Below are 25305 nucleotides of genomic sequence, written 5' to 3'. Positions count from 1 at the left end.
GGCTCTACCCCTATTTTCACACATGTGCAAGTTGATATAAAATCTAGCGGCCACACACAGCAATCTAATGGACTACACCTGTGGGGAGAATCCACCAAAACAAGGCTAGGGACTGACCGTGGACAGACATCACCAATTGCTAACACCCAAGTTCAAGGTGAAGCTGAAGAACCTTAGAAAGTCCACAAAAGCCAACAAATGACCTTGAGCATATCCATTTGAACAGATTTTATGCATCGAACAGTAATGACTGAAGACCCAGCATGCTGTGGGCTGACAGCAAGAACGTCGCACATAAACCTAAAAGGTCATTAAAAAGGCAGGCAAGAAACAAACGACCAAAGTGGATGTCAGAAGAGACTCAGACTGGCTCTTGAACGGAGCTGGAAGAAAAAGTGAATGGAAGAAGTGATGGAAAGAACTGAACAGCAAACAGCGCCAGGAGACAAAGTAACACATTATGATGAAATGTACCGAGACCTGGAGCTAGAAAACCCAAAGGGAATAACCCACCCTCCACATCTCAAACGGAATGAACGGAAGAAAAAGTTCAAGTCTTGGTTGAAACATGGAAGGACTGTGTGGGCAAAATATTGAACGACACAGAAGCATCCAAAGAAGATGGAAGGAATCCACAGTCATCTTCCCCCAAATAATTGGTCAGCATTCGATGATTAAGGAGGTAGGATATGATCAAGAGCCAATGTGACTGAAGGAAGAAATCCGTGTTACACTGAAGGCGTTGGTGAGAATCAAGGCTCCAGGGATCATTGGAATACCCAAGGAAATGCTCCATAGGTGCTAACAACACTGGAAGCGCTCGCTCACCCAGGTGAAGAAAATTGGACAACTGACTAGGAGAGAGCTCTATGAATACCCATTCCAAAGACAGGTGACTTAACAGAATGCAGAAATGGTTGAACAAAATTGTCAATAAGTAAAATTTTGCTGAAGGGAATTAAAAAAACTTGCAGCAATACACTGACGGGTCTGCCGGAAATACAAACTGGATGCACAAGAATTTGTGAAATGAGAAACATTATTGATTACCTCAGATGGATCTGGGCTGAAAGATGCTCACTTGTGTTTTGTTAACTGTGTCAAGGCAGTAAGACTCTGGATTATAGCAAACTATGGACATTTGGGAAGACCAGAAATTTCAGAACACCTAGTTGTGCTTATCCGGAACCTGTACATAAACCAACAAGCTGACGTTAGAAAAGAACAAGTGGGTAATTCATGAATTAAACTCAGGAGAGGGACAACTGAGGGATGGGAGAAAAGTGGTAACTAAACAGAGTACATTGGAGAGACAAAGATAGAAGATCAAAGTCAAAAATCCAACTTGAACAATTGAAATGTTGTCAGCTGATCCCCCCTCTGATGCATGCTGGACCTTCAACATTTTCTGTAATTTTGTTTTGCTTTGTCTTCATTCATAGTAGGGTGTATTTCAGAAGTGTTATGTCATGGGTGGGGGGGCGTGTCACCCTCTTGAAGGTGTGTTATATGTTTTTCTGTGTTTCAGTATACGAAACCCTAGATTGATGAACCTCTAGGGACAGCAAGTAGAATAAGGGTTTGGGGGGTGGGGTGCAGTAGTGGTGTTCAGTAAAAGGGAGGCGATGTCAAGGAGGCCAGGAAGAAAAAGAATGTTTAAAACTGACTGTGGTAGCGATCGCACAATTCTGCTTGCTGTGATTGAACTATGCAATGATATATGTATTAACTCCAAATTAATAAATTAAAAAGTGTAATCAGGAAAAGAAAGGCAATATAATTTCACTACAGTTATTCAAATGGTTTGCTGAAAAAAATCATCTGAGAAACAGGGCTATGTGAAGGAGAACGTGGCACGAGGATTGGGGGAAGATTCAGTCACCTGTGATATGTAGGCAGCACAACGTTGCTTGCTGACTGTGAAGAGGGCTGGAAGCACTTACTGATGAAGTTCAAAGACAACAGCCTTCAGTATGAATTATAACTCGCTGTAAAGGAAAAAAAAATCCCCACCACTTGACCAATATGCACCATCTTGATAAATGGAGAAGAGATAGAAGTTGTCAAGAATTTCCTTTCACTTTGATCCAAAGCCAACGCTCATGAACGCGGCAGTCAAGATATCAAATGACTGCCAGTACCGGGTACATTCGCTGTATAAGACACAGAGGGAAGGTGTCACTTTGAGGACTAAGAGCCACCTGACACACGTCATATTTTTAATCACCTAGTATGCAAGTTGTATGAACAAGGAAGATCACAGAAGCATTGATGCATTTGAATTATGGATTGGCAAAGACTATTGTTTGGAAGTATATAACCAGAAGACTCTTCACAAGTGAGGGCTGTGACGCTTCTTCTCATGTACTTTGAGCACAGTATCAGGAGAGGCCAGTCCCTGGAAAGGGACATTATGCTTCCAAAGTAGAGGGCCAACAACCAAGGTAGAACCTTGACAAGATGAATTGATACAGCGGCTGCCACAGTGAATTCAAGCAGAACCATTGTGAGAGTGGTACAGTCCCAGGCTGTGTTTCGTTCTGTTGGCCAGGGTCCTTGAATGGCAGCCTATTGGCCAGCACCTAACAACTATGATGTTACCAAGCACCGTGCGAATAGAAAAGGACCACATGGTTGGGATCAAGAGATAAATCTCTAATTGTCGGGTGCCAGGCAAAGGGCAAGAGAGGGAGAGTCAAACGTGGGCCCCTAAAAATCATAGCCACCAATGGACCTGCCATCTCAGGAGAGTCTTCTACTATCTCTTCCAAGGTTCCTTTCCTGCCTGTCCCTTGCAGTTCAGGCATGAGGCACACCCTGTGGCCAGCTGGTTCGCCCCACTCCTAACTCTGCCTCTTCTCTCCTTTCTAGGCAGATATCTTCTCTGGGGCCATATTCATCAATATGGCCTTGGGCTTGGATCTGTACCTGGCCATTTTCCTCTTATTGGCCATCACTGGCTTGTACACCATCACAGGTGAGTCTATTGAATGCTTTCCGCCACTCATGCCCAGCTGAGGGGTTGTGAATGGTAAAGGTTAGGAGAAAGTAGAAGGCCTGATTTCTCCTTTTAAAGAAACCTTCTCCATTTGAGAATGGACTATTTGCTTGACCTTGACTCACAGACTGTGCAAGTTATCTGGATGGTCTCAGAAACTTTCACTGTCAACTCGTGTAGTCAGGACAACTCCTCACAGGAAGTTGGGCAGGGCTTGGCTTTGTTGGGATCTGGATAAGTTGGGGGAATCAGGGAAGGAGTGACAAGTTCAGGTTATGGCATAAGCAGAGGAATGGGGGTGCGTGGTGGGGTGATGGATATGGCATGGGGCAGGGGGTAGGGTAAGCAAGCAGGGAGGCTTAGCTAGAGGAGGGTGGTCACTGGGAAGTAGTGGAGATGGGGATGGTAGGCAATAAGACTTGATGTTTCAATTAATTCATTATGGACACTTTAGGAGCTTTGGTGGTGCCGTGGTTAAGCATTTGGTTGCTAACTGATAGATTGGAAGTTTGAAGCGAATGCTGCTTGCTCCATGGGAAAGAGATGGGGTGGTCTGCTTCCGTAAGATGTACAACTTTGGTAGTCCTGTGGGGCAGTTGTATTTTACCGCCTAGTCACTGAGTTGGCATCAACTCAATGGCCATGGGTTTGGTTTGGGTTATAAGCACCTTGGAAGTTAGAAAGGGGCTCCAGGAGCCACTGTAGGAAGGGTGGGGACATAGGAAGTGACACACAGAAAGGTTTTAGAAGAAGACTCACGAGGTACCTAGAGGGGTTGATGACATGAATAACAAGAGAACACCTTTGTAAGCACGTGATTCTGTTCAATTCGGGGACAGAGCCAGCACTGGGACTTGCTGTCTCCTTGCAGCCCCCATTCTTGAGCTCCAAGAATTATAATTAACTGTGCAGCAAGAAGTGATTTAGGGGGTCTGAGAAAAGAGGTATCTGCAAGTATCCCTTCGAGATAAGTTTGATAATGTTCCCAGGCCTCTCTGCAGTCAGCTCTTTCTCCTTCCTTGTTTTTGTTAGTGGAAAATGTGCCACACTCACATAGTTAGACATAGAACTCCTGCATCCTTACTGTTAGTTATTGAGTCAATTCTGACTTGTATGTACCAAGGTGATCTGCTCTATAACCTGTGACAGGTTGGCTGTGACCTTTCCAAAGCAACTTTCCAGGCCTGTCCTGGGTGGGTTCAAACAGCTAATCTTTTGGCAAGGAATTGAGCTCATAATCGTTTGTACCACTCAGGGAATTTTAGAATTCTGTTCTTAGGTATGTACCCCACAAAGCTTAAAAGTAAGGGTTGAAACAGACATATATACATCAGTTCCTTATAACATTAGCCGGAAGGTGGAAACAGCCCACACGGCAAACAACAGATGAATGGGGAAAAAAATGAATGTGTCATAGACGTGGTTGTTCTGAGATGCCATCGAGTTGGTTCCAACCCACAGTGACCGTATGCATGAAACACTGTGGGGTCCTGTGCCATCCTCACAATTGTTCCTATGCCAGAGCGCATTGTTGCCACCATGGTATCAATCCATCTCCTTGAGAGCCTTCCTCTGTTTCACTGCCCCTCCATTTTACCAAGCATGACGTCCTTCTCCAGGGACTAGTCTCTCTTGACAACACGTCCAAAGTATGTAAGACGAAGTCTCAGCGTCCTTGCCTCTAAGGAGCATTTGCCATACTTCTTCCAAGACAGATCAGGTTGTCCTTTGAGCAGTCCATGGGACTTTCAATATTGTTCACCAGCACCATCGTTCAAATGCATGGATTCTCCTTCAGTTTTCCTTAGTCAATGTCTAACTTTCACATGCAGATGAGGCAATTGAAAGTACCATGGCTGGTTAGTCCTCAAAGTAACATCCTTCCTTTCAATACTTTACAGAGGTCTTGTGAAGCAGACTTACCCAAAACAATGTGTCCTTTGATCTGCTTCTGTGAGCATTGACTGTGGATCCAAGCAAAACAAAATCTCTTCGACAACTTCATTATTTTTCCATTTGTCACGATATTGCCTCTATTGGTCCAGTTGTGAAGACTTTTGTCTTCTTTACATTGAATTATAATCCATTACTGAAGGCTGCAATCCTTGCTCTTCATCAGCAAGGGCCTCAAGTCCTCCTCCCTTCCACCAACCAAGGTTGTGTCATCTGCATATCACAAGTTGTAAATAAGCTTTCCTCCAATCCTGATGCCACCTTCTTTATATAATCCAGCTTCTCTGATTAGCTGCTGAACATACAGATTGAATAAGAATGATGAGAAGATACAACCTTGGTGCACCCCTTTTCCTGATTTAAATCATGCAGTATTTCCTTGTTCTGTTCACACAACTGCCTCTTGATCCATGTCCAAGCTCTGCACGAACACAATGAAGTGTTGTGGAATTCCCATTCTTCTCAATGTTATCCACAGCTTATGATCCACAGTTGATTGCCTTGATATACTCAATAAAACAAGTAAACATCTTTCTGGTATCCTCTGATTTTAGCCAATGTTTGTATGACATCAGCAATGATGTTCCTTGTTCCACATCCTTATCTGTATCTGGCCTGAACCTTTGGCAGCTTCTTGTCAATATACTACTACAATTGTTGGATGACCTTCAGCAAAATTTTACTTGCATGTGATATCAGTGATATTTTTCTATAGGTTGGGCATTCTGTTGAGTCACTCTTTTGGGGCATGGGTTCAAATATGGATCTCTTCCAGTCAGTTGGCCAAGTGGCTGTGTTTCCTGCCATAGATGAGTAAGTGCTTCCAGCGCTTCATCAGCTTGATGAACCACTTCAAATGTCATTCCATCAATTGCTGGAGCCCTGTTTTTAGCTAACGCTTTCACTACAGCTTGAACTTTGTTCTTCCGCACCCTCAGTTCTCGCTCATATGCTATCTCCTGAAATGATGGAGTGTTGACCAGTTCTTTTGGGTACAGTGACTCTGTGTATTCTTTCCACTTTCTTTGGATGCTACCTACATCATTCAATCCATTGCCCATAGAATCTTTCAATATTGCAATTCAAGACTTGACTTTTTTCCCCTGAATTGTTTCAGTTTACCCAATGCTTTGGCTGCTCTGCGATTAAGAGCAAGTTGCAGAGTCTCTTCTGATATCCACTTGCATATTTCTCTACTGTCTTTTTTAGTGACGTTTTGCTTTCTTCATGAATGATATTCTTGATAGCCTCCTATACCCCCTCAGGTCTTCTGTCATTAGTATTCAACGTCTCAAATATGTTCTTGAGATGTTCTCAAACTTTAGCTGGGATAGATTCAAGCTTGTATGTTGGTTCTTGTGAATTTGTTTGAATTTTCTTCAATGTTAGACTGAACTTACATTTGAACAATTGATGCTCTGTTCCACAGTCAGTGTCTGGCCTGGTTTTAGTTGCTGCTATCGAGCTGCTCTATCATCTATTCCCACTGTTGGAGTCAATTTGGTTTCTGTGTATTCCACCTGGACAAGTTCATGTGTATAGTCACCTTTTGCATTGTTGAAAAAAGTATTAGCTATAAACAAGTCCTTGGTCTTGCAAAATTCTATCATATGATCTCCAGCTTCATTTTTATCACCAAAACCATACTTTCTAACTACTGTTCCTTCTTCTTTGTTTCCAACTTTTGCATTCCAAGTGCCCATAATTATCAACACACCTTGACTGCATGTTTGATTAATTTCCGACTGAAGTCATTGATAGAACTCTTCAATTTCTTTATCACTAGTGGTTAATGCATACATTTGAACCATCATTGTATCGACTGGATTTACTTGAAGGTGGATAAATATAAGCCTATAATAGACAGTATTGTACTTTATGACTGATTTTGCAATGTCCTTTTTGGAAACGAATGCCACACTATTCCTTATGATTGTGGTGTGTCCAGCATAGTAAGTCATAAGGTTCTTAGATTCAAGATGGCCAATACCAGTCTAGTTCAGCTCGCTAATGGCTAGGATATCGGTCTTTATGTGTTGTATTTCATTTTTGAGCACTTCCAATTTTCCTAGATTTATTGTTCACACATTTCATGTTCAATGATTGGAAGATTTTTTAGAAGTAGCTGTCTGCTTCTCTTTACCTCGAATCATGCCCCATCAACTAATGAAGATCCCTAAGGTTCCACGCTTACAGGCTTTCCTCCATTCACGTCACCATTACTGACTCCACTCTGGGACAACACCTTGTCCTCTGTCACATTTTGAGTGCCGTTGGACTTGGGGGGGGTCCATCCTCCATCACTATCTCTGATAAGATTTTGCTCCCATTCATTAGGCCTTAAGTATCTGATAATGTTTTGAAGCTCACCATAAGGTTTTCAGTGGCTTCTTCCTCCAAAGTGGGTAGTTGAGTTCTTCTTCAAGGTGTGTTCTTAGTCTGGAAGCTTCGTTGAAACTTGTTCACTTTGGGTGACTTCTGGCATTGGAAATGCCAGTGGCACAGCTTCTGGTAACAAGTAGTGGGTTATAAATATACAATGCAATATGTGTATTATTCACCCACAAAGAGAAATGAAGTTCTGATACATACATGACTTTTGAAAACACGCTGGATGAAATAAGTCAGACACAAAGGAAAAATATCATATGATCCCAATTATATGAAATATGTGAAATAATCAAATGCACAGAGACTAAAGTTTATCATCTGAAGTTACCAGTGAAGGAGGGGGAAATGGAGAATTATTTTTCAATGGGCATTGCGTTTCTGTCCGAGGTATGAAAAATTTGGAAATGGATAGTGGTGATGGTTGCCTAACATGAGGAATGTAATTAATGGCATTGAATCATCCACATAAAAATGGCTGAAATAATAAATCTTTTGTTATCTCTTTTTTAATCAATGTAAGAGATTAAATTAAGGAAAGGGGCACTCTAGTCTCTTCCCCATCAAATGGAGAGAAATGCACATCCTGAGAGGGAGGGAAAGAAGGGGGTGGTGTGAGGGTGTGTGCTCAGGTGTACAGAAGGAGAAGGCTGGGCTATGGGAAAGGCAGCAGCACACAGGGTGCCGTCCCTAGGTGGTCAGATGCATGCTTTCTTGTTTTCTTAGGGGGCCTGGCAGCTGTGATTTACACAGACACCTTGCAGACGGCTATTATGTTGGTGGGATCTTTCATCCTGACTGGCTTTGGTAAGTTGGAGCAGGCTGGGGAGGGAAGGCCAGAGAAAACCCATTTCCATCGAGTCTGTGTCAGAGTGGAACTGAATTCCTTAGGCGTTTGGGGTTTTGTTTGCATGGCTGATTTTTTTTTTTCATTTCAGTAGACTGCCAGACCTTTTTACTGAAGGTTCAATCTTTCACTTAGCAGCTTAGGGCACTAACGGTTTACACCAGCCAAGGACTCTGAGGACATGGTGTAGAGGTAGAAAAAAGCATTGGCCATGTGGCCTGATGCCAGCCGAGGCAGTGGGTTTGGACTGGGCTCTGCTGTGAGCAGGCAGAGGCCCCTCCTCATCTCTGGAAATCTGAGGCTGACTTGCTGGCTCCTCCTTTTAGACAATCTGGCCCAATGGCCCCCACTGTTGGCTTATGATGACGTGGGCTTCTGTCCACAGTGAAACTGGAGCAAAAAAGGTTAAGGATAGTGCAGTGAGAGCTGCAAATGTTCAACTATTGTATTTTTAATCTCAGATTACGTGGCCAACATTTTAAGGTTTTATGAATTGATGATATTAAGAGAGAGTTTCTTTTTAATGTCCTACATTGATAGCATTTTAAAATTTGCCAACGTTAGACTTTGTACCCCCCTGATTTTGCCAAGTCTTATTTGGGTATGAGATCTTAGTGACAACACTGGAAACCCCAAACCTGGGAGACCTTGCTAGCAGAGGATTTAAAGTATATTTTACTTTCAAGGGAGCCTGTATCACCTGTATCCCCTTTGAAGTCTCTTATCTACTTTATATCATTCTATTTTCCAAGGACTTCCATTTTCCCCCCTTCAGGTAGCACCTGGGGTGGGCAGGGCAGAGTTGGAATGACCTATTTAAGGATACACAGGCAAGAGGTGACAAGGCTCCACATATTCCACACCCAATCTCTGTTCCTTCCACCACACTGATGGGGGACCAGGGTGGTCTGATCTGGTGTTTGCACTAGGTGTTTATCCCCTCCCCAAAGGCCCCTGCGGATAATGGGGACTTACAGGGGAAAGGAGATCCACCTAAAACCAAGGTCTTTAATGAAAGTACTCTCCCGTTTTAAGAAGCTTACAGTTCAAGTACTTTTACTAATTCTTGCCTGGGCTCCTCGCAGTAACCTGCAAGGCTGGGCAGGGTTCATTACAGCCTATGGACGAAGAAGCTGAGTCCAGAGCAAGGAGTAAGTGACGGGCTCCCCGTCACGCCCGCCCGTTGGCTGGATTCTCTAAGTTTCTCCAAGCATTCTCAGGGGAAACACACACGACGAAGAGTTCCGAGCTTGCAAATGTTGATGTGCTGTCACTCATGTTTTCCAGCTTTTCACGAAGTGGGAGGGTATGATGCCTTCATGAGAAAGTACATGAATGCCATCCCAACCATGGTCTCGGATGGGAACATCACCATCAAGGAACAGTGCTACACCCCGAGGCCTGACTCCTTCCACATCTTCCGGGATCCTCTCAAGGGAGACCTCCCGTGGCCTGGGCTTATCTTTGGGCTTTCCATCCTCGCCTTGTGGTATTGGTGCACCGATCAGGTACTCAAGCCCAGGGTGCAGGGTGGATAGGATGTTCCCCAGAGGCATCGCCAGAAACCTTGCTGGTCCCCACTTGAGGGGTTTGGGAGGGTTGCATAGGGCTTACATGGTCAGTGGGCCACTGAGCTCTGCTGTCTTGGGAGGGTCATATCAGGCAAGGATCCAGGATGGGAGGCTTAGGTAGCAGAAGCTGCCGTGGAGGCTTTGAGTCAGCACCCTTCCTTTATTGGACTTTACCTGGCAGGTCATTGTGCAGCGCTGCCTCTCAGCCAAGAACATGTCTCATGTGAAAGCTGGCTGCACCATGTGTGGCTACCTGAAGCTGCTGCCCATGTTCCTCATGGTGATGCCCGGAATGATCAGCCGCATCCTGTACACAGGTAATGCCTTCTGCCGGACCCACTGGCAACCCACTCCCATTTTCTTGCCTCAAAGTCACTTCCAAAGCACTATAGGTCTGCCCGCCCCCCTTCCTTTCTCACCATAGTCCTGCCATATTTTTGTTCTCCTGCCTTATACCAAGGGCTGTGGGAGTTCTTCCATTGGCAGTTGCTTTGCCCTCTTTGGTTCAGACCTTTGAAATTTTCACATGCTTCTGGGTATAGTTTCTTTCAGCTGTTATTTGCTCATTTATTGCTTAATCTACTGCCTCCTGTCCCCCCACCCCGAGGGCTGGAGTGATATATAGGATGCCCTTCTTAATGACCCCAGCCAGTCTTTGCTTGCCTGCTGCTCTGACTCTTACTTTCCGGTTTTTTTTTTCCCCTGGAAGAAATCCCAAGGTTTGCATTTTGGTATCTCGGGTGAGAGCCTCTTCCACGGCCCCTTTGTAGCCTTTGCAGGATTGCTAGTTGCATGTCTTTTTGGGTCAATGCAGTTTCCTGGAATGGGACATTAACAACTAACGAAAGACCACAACCGAACACTCACTGTCCTCCAACCCAGCCCTGCTCACCCACAGTCGTTGGGTAGAGTCCTCCATATCGTGTCCTTACAGGGCAGCGTAGAAGAGTAGAATTGCCCTCTGGGGTTTCTGAGGCTTACGTCTTGATTGGAGCAGAAGTCTTCATCTTCTCTCATGAGAGTTTGAACTGCTGACCTTCCAGTCAGCAGCCCAATTCATAGCCCACTACGCAATCAGGGCCCCTAACATGAACAGTAGAGTGAAAGTTTGGTGAGCAACCTCCAAAATTAAGACAGGACACAGGGGGCTGTCATTGACCGAATGCTTCTGATAGGACTTCCACACTTCTATCCTGGCTCACTTGTTAAGATGAAATATATGCAAATGAATATAATATGCATCCCCACGAAGAAGTAGGGAGCAGGGAGGGAGGGGAAAAAAGAGGACCTGATGCAAAGGGCTTAAGTGGAGAGCAAATGCTTTGAAAATGATGAGGGCAAAGAATGTACAAATGTGCTTCATACAATTGATGTATGTATATGGATGGATTGTGATAAGAGTTGTATGAGTCCCTAATAAAATATTAAAAGAAAAAAAGAATATAATATGCATCAAAGTATTTTTGGTTATACCCCTTCACAAACCTACATCCATTGCAGTCAAGTAGAATGCTGACTCACAGTAACCCTACAGAATGGGGCAAAATTACCCTATGGAATTTCCCAGGTATTACAGATAGAAGCTCTGGGGGTACAGTGGCTAGGCTTCAACTACTAACTAAAAGGTTGGCTGTTAGAAGCCACCAGCTTCTCTATGGGAAAGAGATGTGACAGTCCGCTTCTGTGAAGGTGACAGCCTTAGAAAACCCACACAATAATTCACTTTGTCCGGAAGGGTCACGATGAGTCAGAGTTTTGTTGTTACTAGCACATGTGTCCCCTGTGGAGTGACTGGTGGGTTTGGACGTTTTGGTTAGCAGCCACAGGGCTGCTCTTAAAATGGCTACAACACACATCTCCGTATAAAAGCAGAGAGCAGCACTAAATAAAGTATAGCTGTAGTAAATACTTAATAAATGCTTGTTGCTCTTAATTCTATATAAATTTCCAGAACTCTATCCTAGTCTCGTCCATATCACGTGCAAGTAAAATGTTGCTGGACATCATCCACCAGCGGTTGCAGCACTACATTGGTGAGAAGCTGCCAGAGGTTCAGGCCAGATAGCCCAGGTTGACTAGAGAAACAAGTTCATAGATACTTATATGTGTATAAGAAAAGGTTTAGATAAAAGAGCAATTGTTTATTGAGAAAACATCCCAGCCCAGTCCAGATCAAGGCCATAAGTCCAATATTAGCCCATAGGCCCGCTATCAGTCTATAAGTTCTTCTTCAGACTCACACAACACAGGCAATGATGCCAAATATAGGGAGATTACAGGTCAGTGGGTGGAAAGTCTTGTGGTTTCAGTGGTGGTAGAAGCCTCTCAGCACTGGTGTGGGGCTCCATATGACTCCCTCAGCTCCAGGGTTCTGGCTCCATCAATATAGCTCCATGTGGCTGTCAGCAGGAATGTCTTGCAGGGAGAGTATGTTTCCTGCCTCCATGGAGGAAGACAGGATTTTCCAGAATCCTGAGAAGAAGGCCAGGCCCACACAGAGGCTTCGTTGTCTATGGCCTGGTTGACAGGGTAGCCTCCACCCCTTCCTCAAGGTGACAGTAGATTATGTAACTGCCACAGATGTGGAACAAGGAATATTATTGCTGATGTCAGTTAGATCTTGGTGGAAAGCAGAGGATACCAGAAAGATGTTAACTGTGTTTTATGGGACCATATGGATCATAACAATTTACAGTCTTGAGAACAATGAGAATCCCAGAACACTACATTGTGTTCATGAAGACCAGTTTAAAAAATATGTCCCCAACCCCTGCTGCTGCCATGTCTGTTTGCTAATATGACTTTTCTTCCTGTTCCAGAAAAAATTGCCTGTGTCCTCCCCTCGGAATGTGAGAAATATTGTGGCACCAAGGTGGGATGTACCAACATTGCATATCCAACCTTAGTGGTGGAGCTCATGCCCAATGGTAAGAGTATAGTATCTCTTGGGGAGGCCAGTTGACCTTGGTTTGCACATAGGTTTAAGCTGGGTGAGCTTTCTGAGATGGATTGAGAAGACAACAGAGAAAGCCTCATCTAGGTGTCTCTCATTTTTGAATTTACCTTCTCCCAGTGAGATGTGTTTTAGGGCACAAAAGAGACCACAATCTCAAACATAATTTAAGGAAAACATTTATTAAGTCTTAAAAGAGACAGAGACAACACAAAGACAAAGACATCCTCCCAGTGAGGGAGGCCATTGGCAAGAGATGGTAGTGGTGGGCAGGGATTCACAGTCAGGGTGCTGGTCAAATAAAGCATGAACCAATGGAAACGGTCATAAATTCATGATTGGTCGCAGATCAGCACATCACAGTTACAGGTGGGAGTTCAGAAGTGGGAACAGAATCAGGTTTGGGGCACATGCATTGTGTTAGATAGAAGTGTTTACAAGATTGGTCCAGAACCTTCTAACCAAAGTAGCCAGTGCAGAACTGGTAGGGCATGACTAATGACCATGTGATCCCCAGTACTATCCTCAGTATGGTAATCTCCATCAAGGACAAACCCAGGTGAACCCCTAAGAGAGACTGCCCCTTCCTGGGTTGGGTGAAGAAGGATAGAGGTAAACCAGTGCATTCTGTCTGGGGAAAAGGTTATCTACATCTTTAGTTAAAGATGAGAAGGAATTTGGTGGAAGTTTAATATATACGGGGACTCTACAAATATTTTTTGGTTTTCACTGTCATTTATAACTTTCTGCAAATGAGGTGCTCAGAATTTAAACTCTAATATCAAAGAATGATTGTGTTGGGCTCTAGGGGTCATGAAACTTCCAAAGGAGATATCTGAAACTGAAAAATATGACCATCCTAATCTTCTAGAAATTCAAAGCTCTTAAATAGTTACTAACATTGTTTTATGGTGCAAAAGAGATTCCAATCACAAATATAGTTTAAGGAGGACATTTATTAAGTCTTAAAAAAGACAACACAAAGACACAGGCACAACATCTGGATGATGGGGGCCATTAGCAAGAGTTGATGGCATTCGAGGATTTGAAGGCAAGATGCTAATTAAATAAGGCATGGAACAAAGGAAAATGTCACCAATCCAGGAGCAGGAACCATGATGGGGACACGTACATTACGTTAGATGGAAGAGCTTACAAGATTGGTCCAGGACACACCTGTTAGGGCATGACTCACAACTATGTGAGTCCTTGCCCTGTCCCCAGTACAGTGGTCTCCATCAAGGACACAGTTATGCAAGCCCCTAAGAGAGACTGCCCCTCTCCGGGGCTGGCTAGAGAGGGATGGAGGTAATCTACTTTTCAAGGAACTCTGCCTGAGGGCAAGCTTATCTACATTATTAGTTAATGATACAAAAATTTCAGTTTGTCCTATTGTGGTGGTTTGTGTGTTGCTGTGCTGCTGGACAGTATGTCCCGGGTGTTCCAACTACCAGCAGGGTCACCCAAGGTGAACAGGTTTCAGCAGTTTCCAAGAACAGACTATGAAGTAGGAATATGCTGTCCACTTCTGAAGAATTAGCCACTGGAATTGGTACGGATAGCACTGAAACATTGTCAAGTACTGAAATATTCATGAGGACAAACCTAACATTGGCAGAGATCGTGCCAGAAGATGAGTCTCTCAGGTCATAATGCACTCACAATATGACTGAGGGAGTGCTGCCTTCTCAGAGCTGAGTCTACTATACTGAGGGGAATGGAGTAAACTTGTAGTAGTAGAGCCATTTAGACCTTTATTTACTGATAGGGCATGACTCAAAATGAGGAGAAGCAACTGAAAGCATCAGTTAACCTGAACTTTGAATGTCTGAAATATGAATCTAGGAAAATTGGAATTTATCAAAAATGAAATGGAATGTATAAAATTAATGAAATACCATGTTCTATTGTTAATGAGCTGAAATGGACTGGTGTTGGCCATTTTGAATTAGAAAATCCCCTCGTTTACTCTGCTGAAAATGAGAGATTCAAGAGGAATAGTGTTACATTCATCGTCAGAAAGGACATTTCGAGATCTATCTTGTGCAATGTTGTCTGTGATAGGATAATCTCCATCCACATACAAGGAAATTCACACAATGCAATTATGATTCAAATTTACCCAATAACCACTAAACTTAGAGATGAATGAATTGAAGAATTCTACCAATGTCTTCAGTCTGAAATTGATCAAACAACCAATGAAGATACATCGATAATTGTTGGTGATTAGAATGCAAAAGTTGGAAATAAAGAGGAAGGAACAGTAGCTGGAAAATATGGATTTGGTGATAGAAATGAAGCCGGAGATCACATGATAGAATTTTGCAAGACCAATGACCTGTTCACAGCAAATATCTTTTTCCAGCAAGATAAAAGGCGACTATACATGTGGGCTTCTTCAGAAGGGACATCAGAAACAAACGTGCTACAACTGTGGGAAGGACTCTTGGTGTAATGGTTACTCTTTGGGATTCTATCTGAAAGGTCAGCCATTCGAACCACCAGCCACTCTGTGGGAGAAAGATGGGACTTTCTACTCCCGTAAACAGTTACAGTCTCGGAAACTCAGGGGGGCAGGCCTACCATGTCCTATAGGGTCACTAAGAGTTAGCATCAACTCAAAGGCAGTGAGAAAGTGGGAAGAAACACAGCTCAATATCATCAACTAAAACCAGGCCAGGCCCCAACTGGGCAACAGACCACCAATTGCTCATGTGTAACTTCAGGTTGAAACCGAAGACAATTAAAACAAGTCCGTGATAGCCAAAGTACAACCTTGAGTAGATCCTACCCGAGCTTCAAGACCATCTCAAGAACATATTTGGCACATGGAACACTAATGACAGAAGACCTGATGAGCTGTGGAAGGATATCAAGAACATCATACATGAAGAAAGCAAAAGGTCATTAAAGAAATAGAAAAGAAAGAAATGATCAAAGTGTATGTCAGAAGAGACTCTGAAAGTTGCTCTTCATAGTAGCTAAGAGTAGCTGGTGGTTTTGAATCGCTGACCTTCCGTATAGCAGCCCACTGAATAACCACAACACCACAGGGTCCCTTGCCACAGATGTTGTCGATTTGATTTTTGTGTCTTCCATCTGAAGAACTCCAGTAGGGAAAGAGAATAAAGAGTAGGGAAGAGAAGGGAGAAAGACAGGGCTTTCTACTCACATAAACAATTACAGTCTCAGAACCTCACGTAGCAGGTCGTTCCTGTCCAATGAGGTCACTAGGAGTTGACATCATCTTGATGGTAGTGAGTTTGGTTTTGGTTTTTGGAGCTAAGGGAAATGAAAGACTTGGTGAAATAAAAGAGCTGAGCAGAACATTTCAAAGGGCAGCTCAAGAAGACAAAGTAAAATATTATAATAAAATGTGCAATGACCGAAAGTTAGAAAACCAAAAAGAAGAACACAATCAGCATATCTCTTTACAATATAGTTATTTTATTTTAAATAGTTTCATTGACACATAATTTACATATCATACACGTCAATCGTTTTTGTTGTAGTTACGTGCTATCAAGTTGGTTCCGACCCCATAGCAACCTTATGTATACAGAATGAAACACTACTGGCCCTGCACCATCCTCACAATTTCCCCTATGTTTGAGTCCATTGTTGTGGCCATTTCGCGAATCCAAGAACTTCCTCTTGTTTGCTACACTTCTGTTTGACCAAGCATGATGCCCTTCTCCAAAAGTATGCAAGATGAAGTCTCGCCATCTTTGCCCCTAAGGAGCACTTTGATTGCACTTCTTCCAAGAAGTGTCAGTTTGTCCTTTCAGAAGTCCATGGTACCTTCAATAATCTTCTCCGGCACCTCAGTTCAATGGCACCCATTCTTCTTCCGTCTTTTTAATTCAAGATCTTAGGTCCTATTGCCTTGCTGGATTCCTTGATTGCTTGATTCTTGATTAAATTTAAAGGGAATTTTACTGTTACAGTTTGGATTTTTTAAACAAATTAATATCTAAATTATGTTTTATTTCTTACACTTTGGTTAACATCGGGCTAAACCTGTCACACCCTCTGTCACTAAGACAGTGTAATATGTAACCAGTTGTGATTCTTTAGCTTGGTTTGGCCTTCCAACTCTAGCAAGTGCTATTTTATATCTTCATTGGAATGGGAAGGAGAAGAAAGATGATATCAATGATGCATGCCATATTGCATAGCATTTTAGTAATAATTTATTCTGATTTGGTCCTGTGTAATGTCACTTAGAAAACCTAGAAATGAATGGGTTATTGAAAGAGTTCAAAATAGAACTTTAAAACAAACAACAACACCCTCTTTCCCCATGCCCATAGATCCAGGAATGGGTTTGGGACTCATACTAAATCCTAGCTCCAACTTAAGAACAATTAGCTCTTATATCATGGCCTTGCTTGATACTCGCCCCCAGGAAGGGGACACAGGAGATATGGGTGCTATAGCAAGATGTGGTGAAGACATTAGATAGTGTCCAGCAATCAGATAAAGTCATGTCTGAGGTCTTAAAGGCTTGTCTCCAAACAAGCAGCCATCGAAGTGCGATGTCAACTAAGTCCACATGGGAGAAGCACACCATCATCAGCCACTGAAGGATTGGGAAGCATGTAATCTGAAGTTGAAGGAGAGACTAGTAGCAGGGCCTGAATCGTGAAAATCCGGTTTGCAGAAGGTTATCGACGACAGCGGGAGCCCAAGATATATTTGTGGGAACTACATAGGAAATAAGTCTCTGGTGATCTCCCTGTATCCATAATTGAGGGATGGGAGGAAAGTGGCTACTAAACAGAGGGCTTTGGAGACATGAGGGTAGAAGATCAAAAGCAGAAATCTGATTTGAGCAGTTCAAACGATGTCTGTTAATCCCCTTTCTGATGCATGCTGGGCCTCATTTGGGTTCCAACATTTTCTGTACTTTTGTTTTATTTTGTTTCCACTCATTCATATTAGGGTTTTTCTCAGAGGTCTTATGTCCATGGGGGACACCCTCTTGAAGTTGGGTTATATGTCTTTCTGTCTTTTGGCACATGAAAGCCAGGATTGATGAATCTATAGGGACAGCAAGTAGAATAAGGGTTTGGGGAGGCAGGGCTGGGGTGGGGGGAGTGGTAAAAGGGAGATGACGTCAAAGAGACCAGGAAGAAAAAGAATGTTTGGAACCTGATTGTGGTAGCAATTCTGCTTGATGTGATTGAACTATAGAATGACATGATATATGTATTGACTCCCGATTAATAATAAATTAGAATAAATATTAAATTTTAAAAATAAAATAAAAAAGAACTAAAAAAAGAAAAAAGAACTTTATTTTTTGAATCCTGGTTTGAACCTCTTTCTGTTATATCATGACGATGTTATATCACAAATCTTTGAGGTGGGAGATGCAGACTAGTCCTTAGATTGAAATTCACACACCACCACCTCCATCACCATCAACCAACATGATCAAAATTATTGTCGTCTTCATCATGCAGTTTCAAAAACATTCCCTTCATCCTCTGTTGTCTACCGCCCTCACTGTCATTAAATCATTTTCAGCTCATAATGACCCTAGAGGACAGAATGGAACTGCCCCACTGTAACTCTTTATGGGAGTAGAATGCCTCACTTTTATCCCATGGAGCTGCTGTTTGTTTCAAACTGCTGACCTTGGGGTTACCAGCCCAATTTGTAACCCAACTGCACCCACAGGGCACCTTGTTGTTTGCAGAAGGATGAAATAATTTAAAGCCACGGTTGATTCCTTTACATTTTAGTCTTTCGAGAGAGATGCATCAGAGAGCACAGCACGTTCAGAAGGCTCTCCTACGGCCCTAGCACAGAAGAGTTGAGGTGCCGTGTGTGTCACTCAATATCTCCTTTCCCCGTCGCCAGGACTGCGAGGCCTGATGTTGTCCGTCATGTTGGCTTCCCTCATGAGCTCCCTGACCTCCATCTTCAACAGTGCCAGCACCCTCTTCACCATGGACATCTACACCAAAGTCCGGAAAGGGGCATCAGAGAAAGAGCTCATGATCGCTGGAAGGTAAATGCTGCTCCCCCCTGCCATGCACTAAGCCAAACCTGAATGGCTAGAGAGGCTCTGTCTATGCTACCCTGAATCCACGGAAGATTGGACGAGGCCTGAGTAAAATTGAGTAATTTTAAATTGGAGGTCATCCAGTTACTCCTCTGGAGCCACAGAAAGTTCTGGACCCTAGAAATTGTCTAATCCAATTCTCATGTTATTGATGAGCAAAACGAGACCCAAAGAAGAATCCTGCTTCAGCCTACCCCAGGTAGAGCCAAGATTAGAACCCGTGACATACCGAGTCCCTGTACAAAGTCCTTTATGTTGTCCTCTGCCCAGCCAGCAGCTCTCTATACTGGCCTTTCTGGTTTTGAGGTTCAGACCCTTTAATTACCTCAACTCCTTGGTGCACCATTTTACAGAACCAATTTGAAAGTTGAGTTAGACTGTACTTATCACCATGCATTGTAAAGTCTCATATATTGTGCAAAGTGCAAATTCACTACCATCTGAAGGGCTAACGAGCTTAACAGAACATACAAGGCAGTGAAACAATGAGACATCCGTCAGGTGTGCTTCTTAGCACGGTTGTTCACGAAGCAGATGCTCTGGGTAGGGATTTAACAGAAGCGCTGCTGTTTCTCTCCATCGATCCCAGGCAGGTCAACTCCCTTAGGTCACACGTCCCTGGGACATCAGTCCAGGAAAATATCCAACTGAGGTACCCAAGAGGGGTATGGGCTCTCACCTTATAGATAATACTGATGAATTGTTAACAAATTATTATTGATTATTACTATGAGTCAGAATAGACTTGATGGCAGTGGGATTTGACTCTCTGTTAAGTGTTTCACTGTAATTGATCCTTATTTCAGCCTGGTGGGGTCTGTCATATTATCTTCAGTTTCCTGAGGAGGAAATGACAGCTCAGAGGGGTTATCGTAGAGTTTTCTAGGTAAATAGTACTGTTGGTGGTGCAACTGGTTAAGCACTACTAAACAGAAGGTTGGCAGTTTGAATCCATCCAGAGGTGCCTCCAAAGAAAGGCCTGGTGATCTATTTCTAAGAGGTCATGGCCACTGAAAAGCCTATGGAGTGCAGGTCCACACCACAAGTCTAAGTGGACTTCATGGCAATTGTGTGTGTGTGTGTGTGTGTGTGTGTGTATCTGTCTCTATAGAGTGAGTATTTGGCTCATACCACTGTGGAAGTCTGACACATTTAAAATTTGTAGGCTAGGTGACAGGCTCGAGGGTCTGGAAATCAAGGCTTTTGTCACAAAGTCTGAAGGTCAGACCATGGGAAGAGGTCTGGAAAAATGCTTTTTTATTGTCGAGAGGCAGCAAACATGCTCTGGAACACTCACTCGCTGCTCTGAAGGCCTTCGTCTGAGTCGCCGAGGCCCCCTCGTTCTGTGGGGTGTCATTTGCTTTGGGCCACAGGTAGTGCTTTATCACACCAGCGAGGATGATTATGTTGGACTAGCTACCTGGGCATCATGGCCTAGTTGACCATCGCAGAGATTACGGAGAGAATCTGAATTTAAACCTCAAAGTTACCTGGCTCCGAAGTCCATTCTCCTGTTTGTTTTTGCTTTTAAGGGTCCCCCCCCTAGAGTTATTATTAACTGGAAGTTAATTCATATATCATATCATTCCATCATTGAATCCATCATCGAATACTTTCACCATTACCACCACAATCAGTTCCCAAACATTCCTTTTCTTCCTGGATTCCTTGACAGTGTCGCTCTTTTACCCCACCCGCACCCCATCACCACTGTATGCCCCACCCTGATTGTTCAATTTAAATCGCCATTATTATGTACCTCAATGCCACTAAATCATACACTCTTGTTTTTATGCCCTACTGTCCCTCGAGGTGGACTATGCTTTAGTTGATCATTGGATCACCGAGGACTGCATTTTAGGTTCTTAGTGACATTGGAAGAAAAAAGGGAAACCATAAAGAATGAATTCTCTGATGGTTTTTCCTTGCTGTGGTCATATTTGGTAGAGAGATTTGAGAGTATTTGGAAAATCCACACACGTAGTCTTATGCATCTATCCACGTGGAGCTATTAGCTGATGCTCTGTTGCGGGGGCTTTGGTTTCAGGTTGTTCATCCTGGTCCTGATTGGCGTCAGCATCGCCTGGGTGCCCATTGTGCAGTCAGCACAAAGCGGACAGCTCTTCGATTACATCCAGTCCATCACCAGTTACTTGGGACCGCCCATCGCAGCCGTTTTCCTGCTTGCTATTTTCTGCAAGAGGGTCAATGAACCAGTAAGTATCATTCAGTATAAAAACAAAAGGCGAGGAAGAAGTGGCTTGTCAAAGGAGAGAGAAAGGTTTAGGAAGTTGGGCCAATACGCCCAAGGTCAGTAATATTTTGAATGACAGTGACTGTGGACCAGCCTCATCCTTTTTCCTTACTCATTTATTCAGTCAAGCATTTACTCTTAGGTGCCTGACACGAGGCGCATGGGTGTCGGAAACCTGCCCTGGGCGGACTCTCAGTTCAGATGGGGTGGCAGAGAAGTGAATGAGTTATTGCACAGCAGCAAGGTCAGTGCTGCTGCTGCTGCTGGAGGTGTGTCCACAGTGCAAAGGCTACACTGTAAGGAAGGGGCACCCCTGTAGTTCCCTCTGGGAAGGAGGAGTGGCACTTTCAAGCTAGGCCAGGGTTACCAGGAAGGGTAGTCTCCCAGGTGGAGGGAATGGCCTGTTTAGAGACGCAGGGACATGAACATACCTGGCATGTTGAAGAGTAGCTGGTAATTTACCATTAAAAACATTAAGGAAAATGAAGATACCTTTTGGCTATCCTCTGGATAGACTTCATCCCTGGCTTTCTTAAAATGTAGTCTCTAACACTAGCTTGGGTGTGTTCTGTCAGACTTGCAGTGGAGCACACTTTGTTCCAAGAACCCTTTAGGTGCAGAGGAACCAAAAATCAATATCAACACAGAATTTACTGTAAAAACATATATTTCAGGTTTTTTCAAATACAGAAGGATCTATAAAGGAAGGTAAAGAGGAAGTTTTATTTATATGTTTGTGGGAAAGTTCCCTCCCTTTCATTCCCTAAAGACCCACTTTCTGTTTCTATGTCTTCAATATATTAATATAGATTAATTCACTTATAGTCAAATATACCTAATCTATAAACTGATAGTAATGATGCCTGAAGGCAGAGAGGGTCACATGATTTTTAAAGTTCAAAGGAATGATTTTTGTCATTGTTAATGCCTTGAATTGCTAATGGATCCTGGTTATTCGACACTTTATTGCTGCTGATAGCTACCACCTAGTTGACTCTGACTCACGGGCACTTTATGTTACAGTAGAGGTTGCAACTGTTGTTCCAGCCCATCTCCTCAAGGATCTCACTCACTCTCATTGGCCCTCAACTTCACCAACCATGATGGCCTCTTTTACTGACTGGTCCTTCCGATCTCACTCTCATTGGCCCTCTACTTCACCAACCATGATGGCCTCTTTTATTGATTGGTCCTTCCGATCTCACTCTCATTGGCCCTCTACTTCACCAACCATGATGGCCTCTTTTACTGACTGGTCCTTCCTGCTGGCATTTCCAAAGCAAAGGAGTGGCACTGTTCTGTTTCAACTGAGAAAGTTTTAATTGGCTAGTTTATGAAGGTGGAATACTAGAACTTTCTTCGTATTCTGGAAGTTCCCCTGAAACCTGTCCACGATGGGTGAACTTTGTGGTATTTGACATGCCAGTAACATAGCTTCCACCATCATAAACTCCCTGGCATCCAGTCCGTGTTGACTCACAGTGACCCCCTTGTGGGTTTCCTAGACTGTAGCTGTTTATGGGGATAGAAAGCCCACTCTTTTTCCCATGGAGCTGCTGGTGGTTTTGAACTGCCAACCATGCAGATTGCAGCCCAGTGGATAACCACTATGCGACCAGGATTCCACCATCATAGCAACATGCAAACCCTCATAGTACAAGAAACTGACAGATGGGTGGTGAATTAGATACTTTGTTCATCTTATGAATAATTTTTTTTACGACACAGATAAAGCCATGTCCTTGAAACATGACAAACACACACACGGAAGGCCTGGCAGAACATTCCTGACCATATCTGAACGCAAGTCTTCTGGCTTTAGGAGGCCTTGAGACATCCTTTCCCTCAGCTTTCTTTCCTCACTTCTCATTCTCAGGACTGACAGCATGTTCAGCGGTGCAATGTAAGGCATTAGCTAATCCCGGGTTTTCTTCAACAGGGTGCTTTCTGGGGACTGATACTAGGATTTTTTATTGGAATATCCCGTATGATTGCTGAATTTGCCTATGGAACCGGGAGCTGCATGGAGCCCAGCAACTGCCCCACAATTATCTGTGGTGTGCACTACTTGTACTTTGCCATCATCCTCTTTGTCATTTCCCTCATCACCATCATAGTGATATCCCTCTTCACCAAGCCCATCCCAGATGTTCACGTGAGTACCTATTTTGGAGGCCCGTTCTACTGTTCCGTGTTCATGCTGCAGTGCAAATTTTCACTGGTCTTGGGTCGTTTAGACATTTATATCCACATTATCGAAATAGGCCTGTCTTGCCATGTAGAAGGATACTGGATAGGAAGCACTGCATGTCCTCAAGGCTGTGTCAGACACGTCTTCAGTGGGAATCCTCATATCGGTTCACATTTTAGTCCAGGGGCTCTTCTCTGGACCCATTCCCCAAGTGATAGTTTGAATATAAGCGCTTCCCTGGTTCAGAGGTTCATGTCCAAAATTAGACCTGGTATTTCTTGTCAATAGTCTCATGGCCATTAGTGTCCAATGGTCTTGGCAAGGGACCTATCTTGTTACAAGCATCACCACACCCAAGGAATTCTGAAGTGTGATATCCCCTTTGCATTTCCCCTCAAGTAAGCCACAGAATCCATGACATCTCTACCAATATCAATGTCCACATGAGTCAAAGTTTCAAACATTGCAAGTACTTTTCTTGGTTGTTGTGAGGTGCTGCTGAGTGTGTTCCAACTCATAGCAACCCTGTGTGCAACAGAACGAAACACTGCCTGGTCCTGCGCCAGCCTTACCATTGTTCCTGTATTTGAGCCCATTGTTCCAGCAACTGTGTTAATTCATCTTGTCCAGGGCTTTCCTCTTTTTTTTTTAGCCCCTGTACTTTACAAAACATGATGTCCTTTTCCATAGCCTTTAGCTTTAGATAAACCCCTTGGTTTAAGGTTTATCTATAGCTTTTCCAATCCAATTGCAGCTTACCAATTAGGCACCATATTTACGATAGAAATGCTATCTGATAATCCAGCACAGCTGACAGTCTACTTTCTTAGGTTTCCAAGACATCAGAACTAGAAAGTTCATCCAAACTGGTATTTTTCCATAGAAAAAGAGAATGGATTTTGCTAACTTTACAAACACACACACACAAATGCAAATATCGGCAACCACAGAATTCCTGAGAAATGTCAAACTCAATTTTCAAGAGCCATTATCAACCGCTATGCTAAAGAAAGACTGCTTCTAGATTCAATTGTCTCTTGGCCAGATCTGTGGTGGGCTGTCTGCTTCCTCATGTCTCAGGCTTTTAAAGTATCACAACCCCAAACACATTTAGTTCCATACTTTTGCATGCAACAGAGAAAGCAAGGTAGTTGCCAGCAGGCATGGCTGGGACACACACGTTGCATAGATTTTTCAGATTTCTCTGGATTTTTTATTCCTGCTATAGACAGTCAATAGAAATTGTTCCAATTATACCGATTGTTTCACTATGGCTCATAATTCTAAAGATTGTTTCCCTCAATTATGGCAAACACAGCATAAATATCTGGTCTTACACCGTTGATCTGGACAAATAGGTGCCCGGTCTTGTTTCCCAGGACCAGTGTTAAAAGAAACAAATTATTGTTGATTCCAACTAATAGTGACCTTATAGGACAGAGTAGAATTATCCCTGTGTGTTTCCAAGGCTGTAAATCCTTATGGGATCAGAAAGTCTCGTCTTTCTCCTTGGAAGCTGCTTGTGGATTTGAACCACTGACCTTGCAGTTAGCTCAATGCATAATCCACTATGCTACTTAGTATGATAGAATGTTGCATGACCAGCTATTTCTTTGTTGCAAACACCATTTTTCCAGAAACACAAACCGCAACCCTACACATGGGCTTTTAAAATTTTTAATAAATCATTTTATTAGGGGCTCTTCTGGCTCTTATCACAATCCATACATTAATTGTACCAAGCACATTTGTACATATGTTGTACAAACATATTTGTACATATGTTGTATATCATCATTTCCAAAACATTTTCTTTCTCCTTGAGCCCTTGGTATCAGCTCCTCTTTATTCCCCTCTCTCCCCTACCTTCATGAACCCTTGATAATTTATAAATTATTTTAATTTTCATAATTTACACCATCCACTGTCTTTCCTCACCCATGTTTCTATCGTTCATCCCCTGGTGGGGGGAGGGGCGATGCACGGCGATCATTGCAATCAGTTTTCCCTTTCTCCCGCTTCTTCCCCCACTACGCATGGGCTTTGACATATGGAATACACAGGAATCAAATTG

At 43.3% G+C, this 25305-nt stretch overlaps 1 protein-coding gene across 4 annotated transcripts in view; it reads left to right on the top strand.

The window, feature by feature from the left end:
* Nucleotides 1-25305, top strand: part of SLC5A1 (solute carrier family 5 member 1) — a 65327-nt gene that overhangs the window by 35107 nt on the left and 4915 nt on the right. For all 4 annotated transcript variants that reach the window (XM_075533887.1, XM_075533890.1, XM_075533889.1 and 1 more), the window contains exons 6-13: nucleotides 2872-2977; nucleotides 8066-8146; nucleotides 9474-9694; nucleotides 9939-10074; nucleotides 12577-12684; nucleotides 18582-18732; nucleotides 20834-21002; nucleotides 22980-23195. In XM_075533887.1, the coding sequence (XP_075390002.1) occupies nucleotides 2872-2977; nucleotides 8066-8146; nucleotides 9474-9694; nucleotides 9939-10074; nucleotides 12577-12684; nucleotides 18582-18732; nucleotides 20834-21002; nucleotides 22980-23195 (1188 nt within the window). The remainder of the gene's footprint in view (nucleotides 1-2871; nucleotides 2978-8065; nucleotides 8147-9473; nucleotides 9695-9938; nucleotides 10075-12576; nucleotides 12685-18581; nucleotides 18733-20833; nucleotides 21003-22979; nucleotides 23196-25305) is intronic.

Source organism: Tenrec ecaudatus, chromosome 16, assembly GCF_050624435.1.
Source record: "Tenrec ecaudatus isolate mTenEca1 chromosome 16, mTenEca1.hap1, whole genome shotgun sequence".
NCBI lineage: Eukaryota > Metazoa > Chordata > Mammalia > Afrosoricida > Tenrecidae > Tenrec > Tenrec ecaudatus.
Note: the sequence above shows the minus strand (reverse complement) of the source record. Positions and strands in the feature narration are given on the sequence as shown.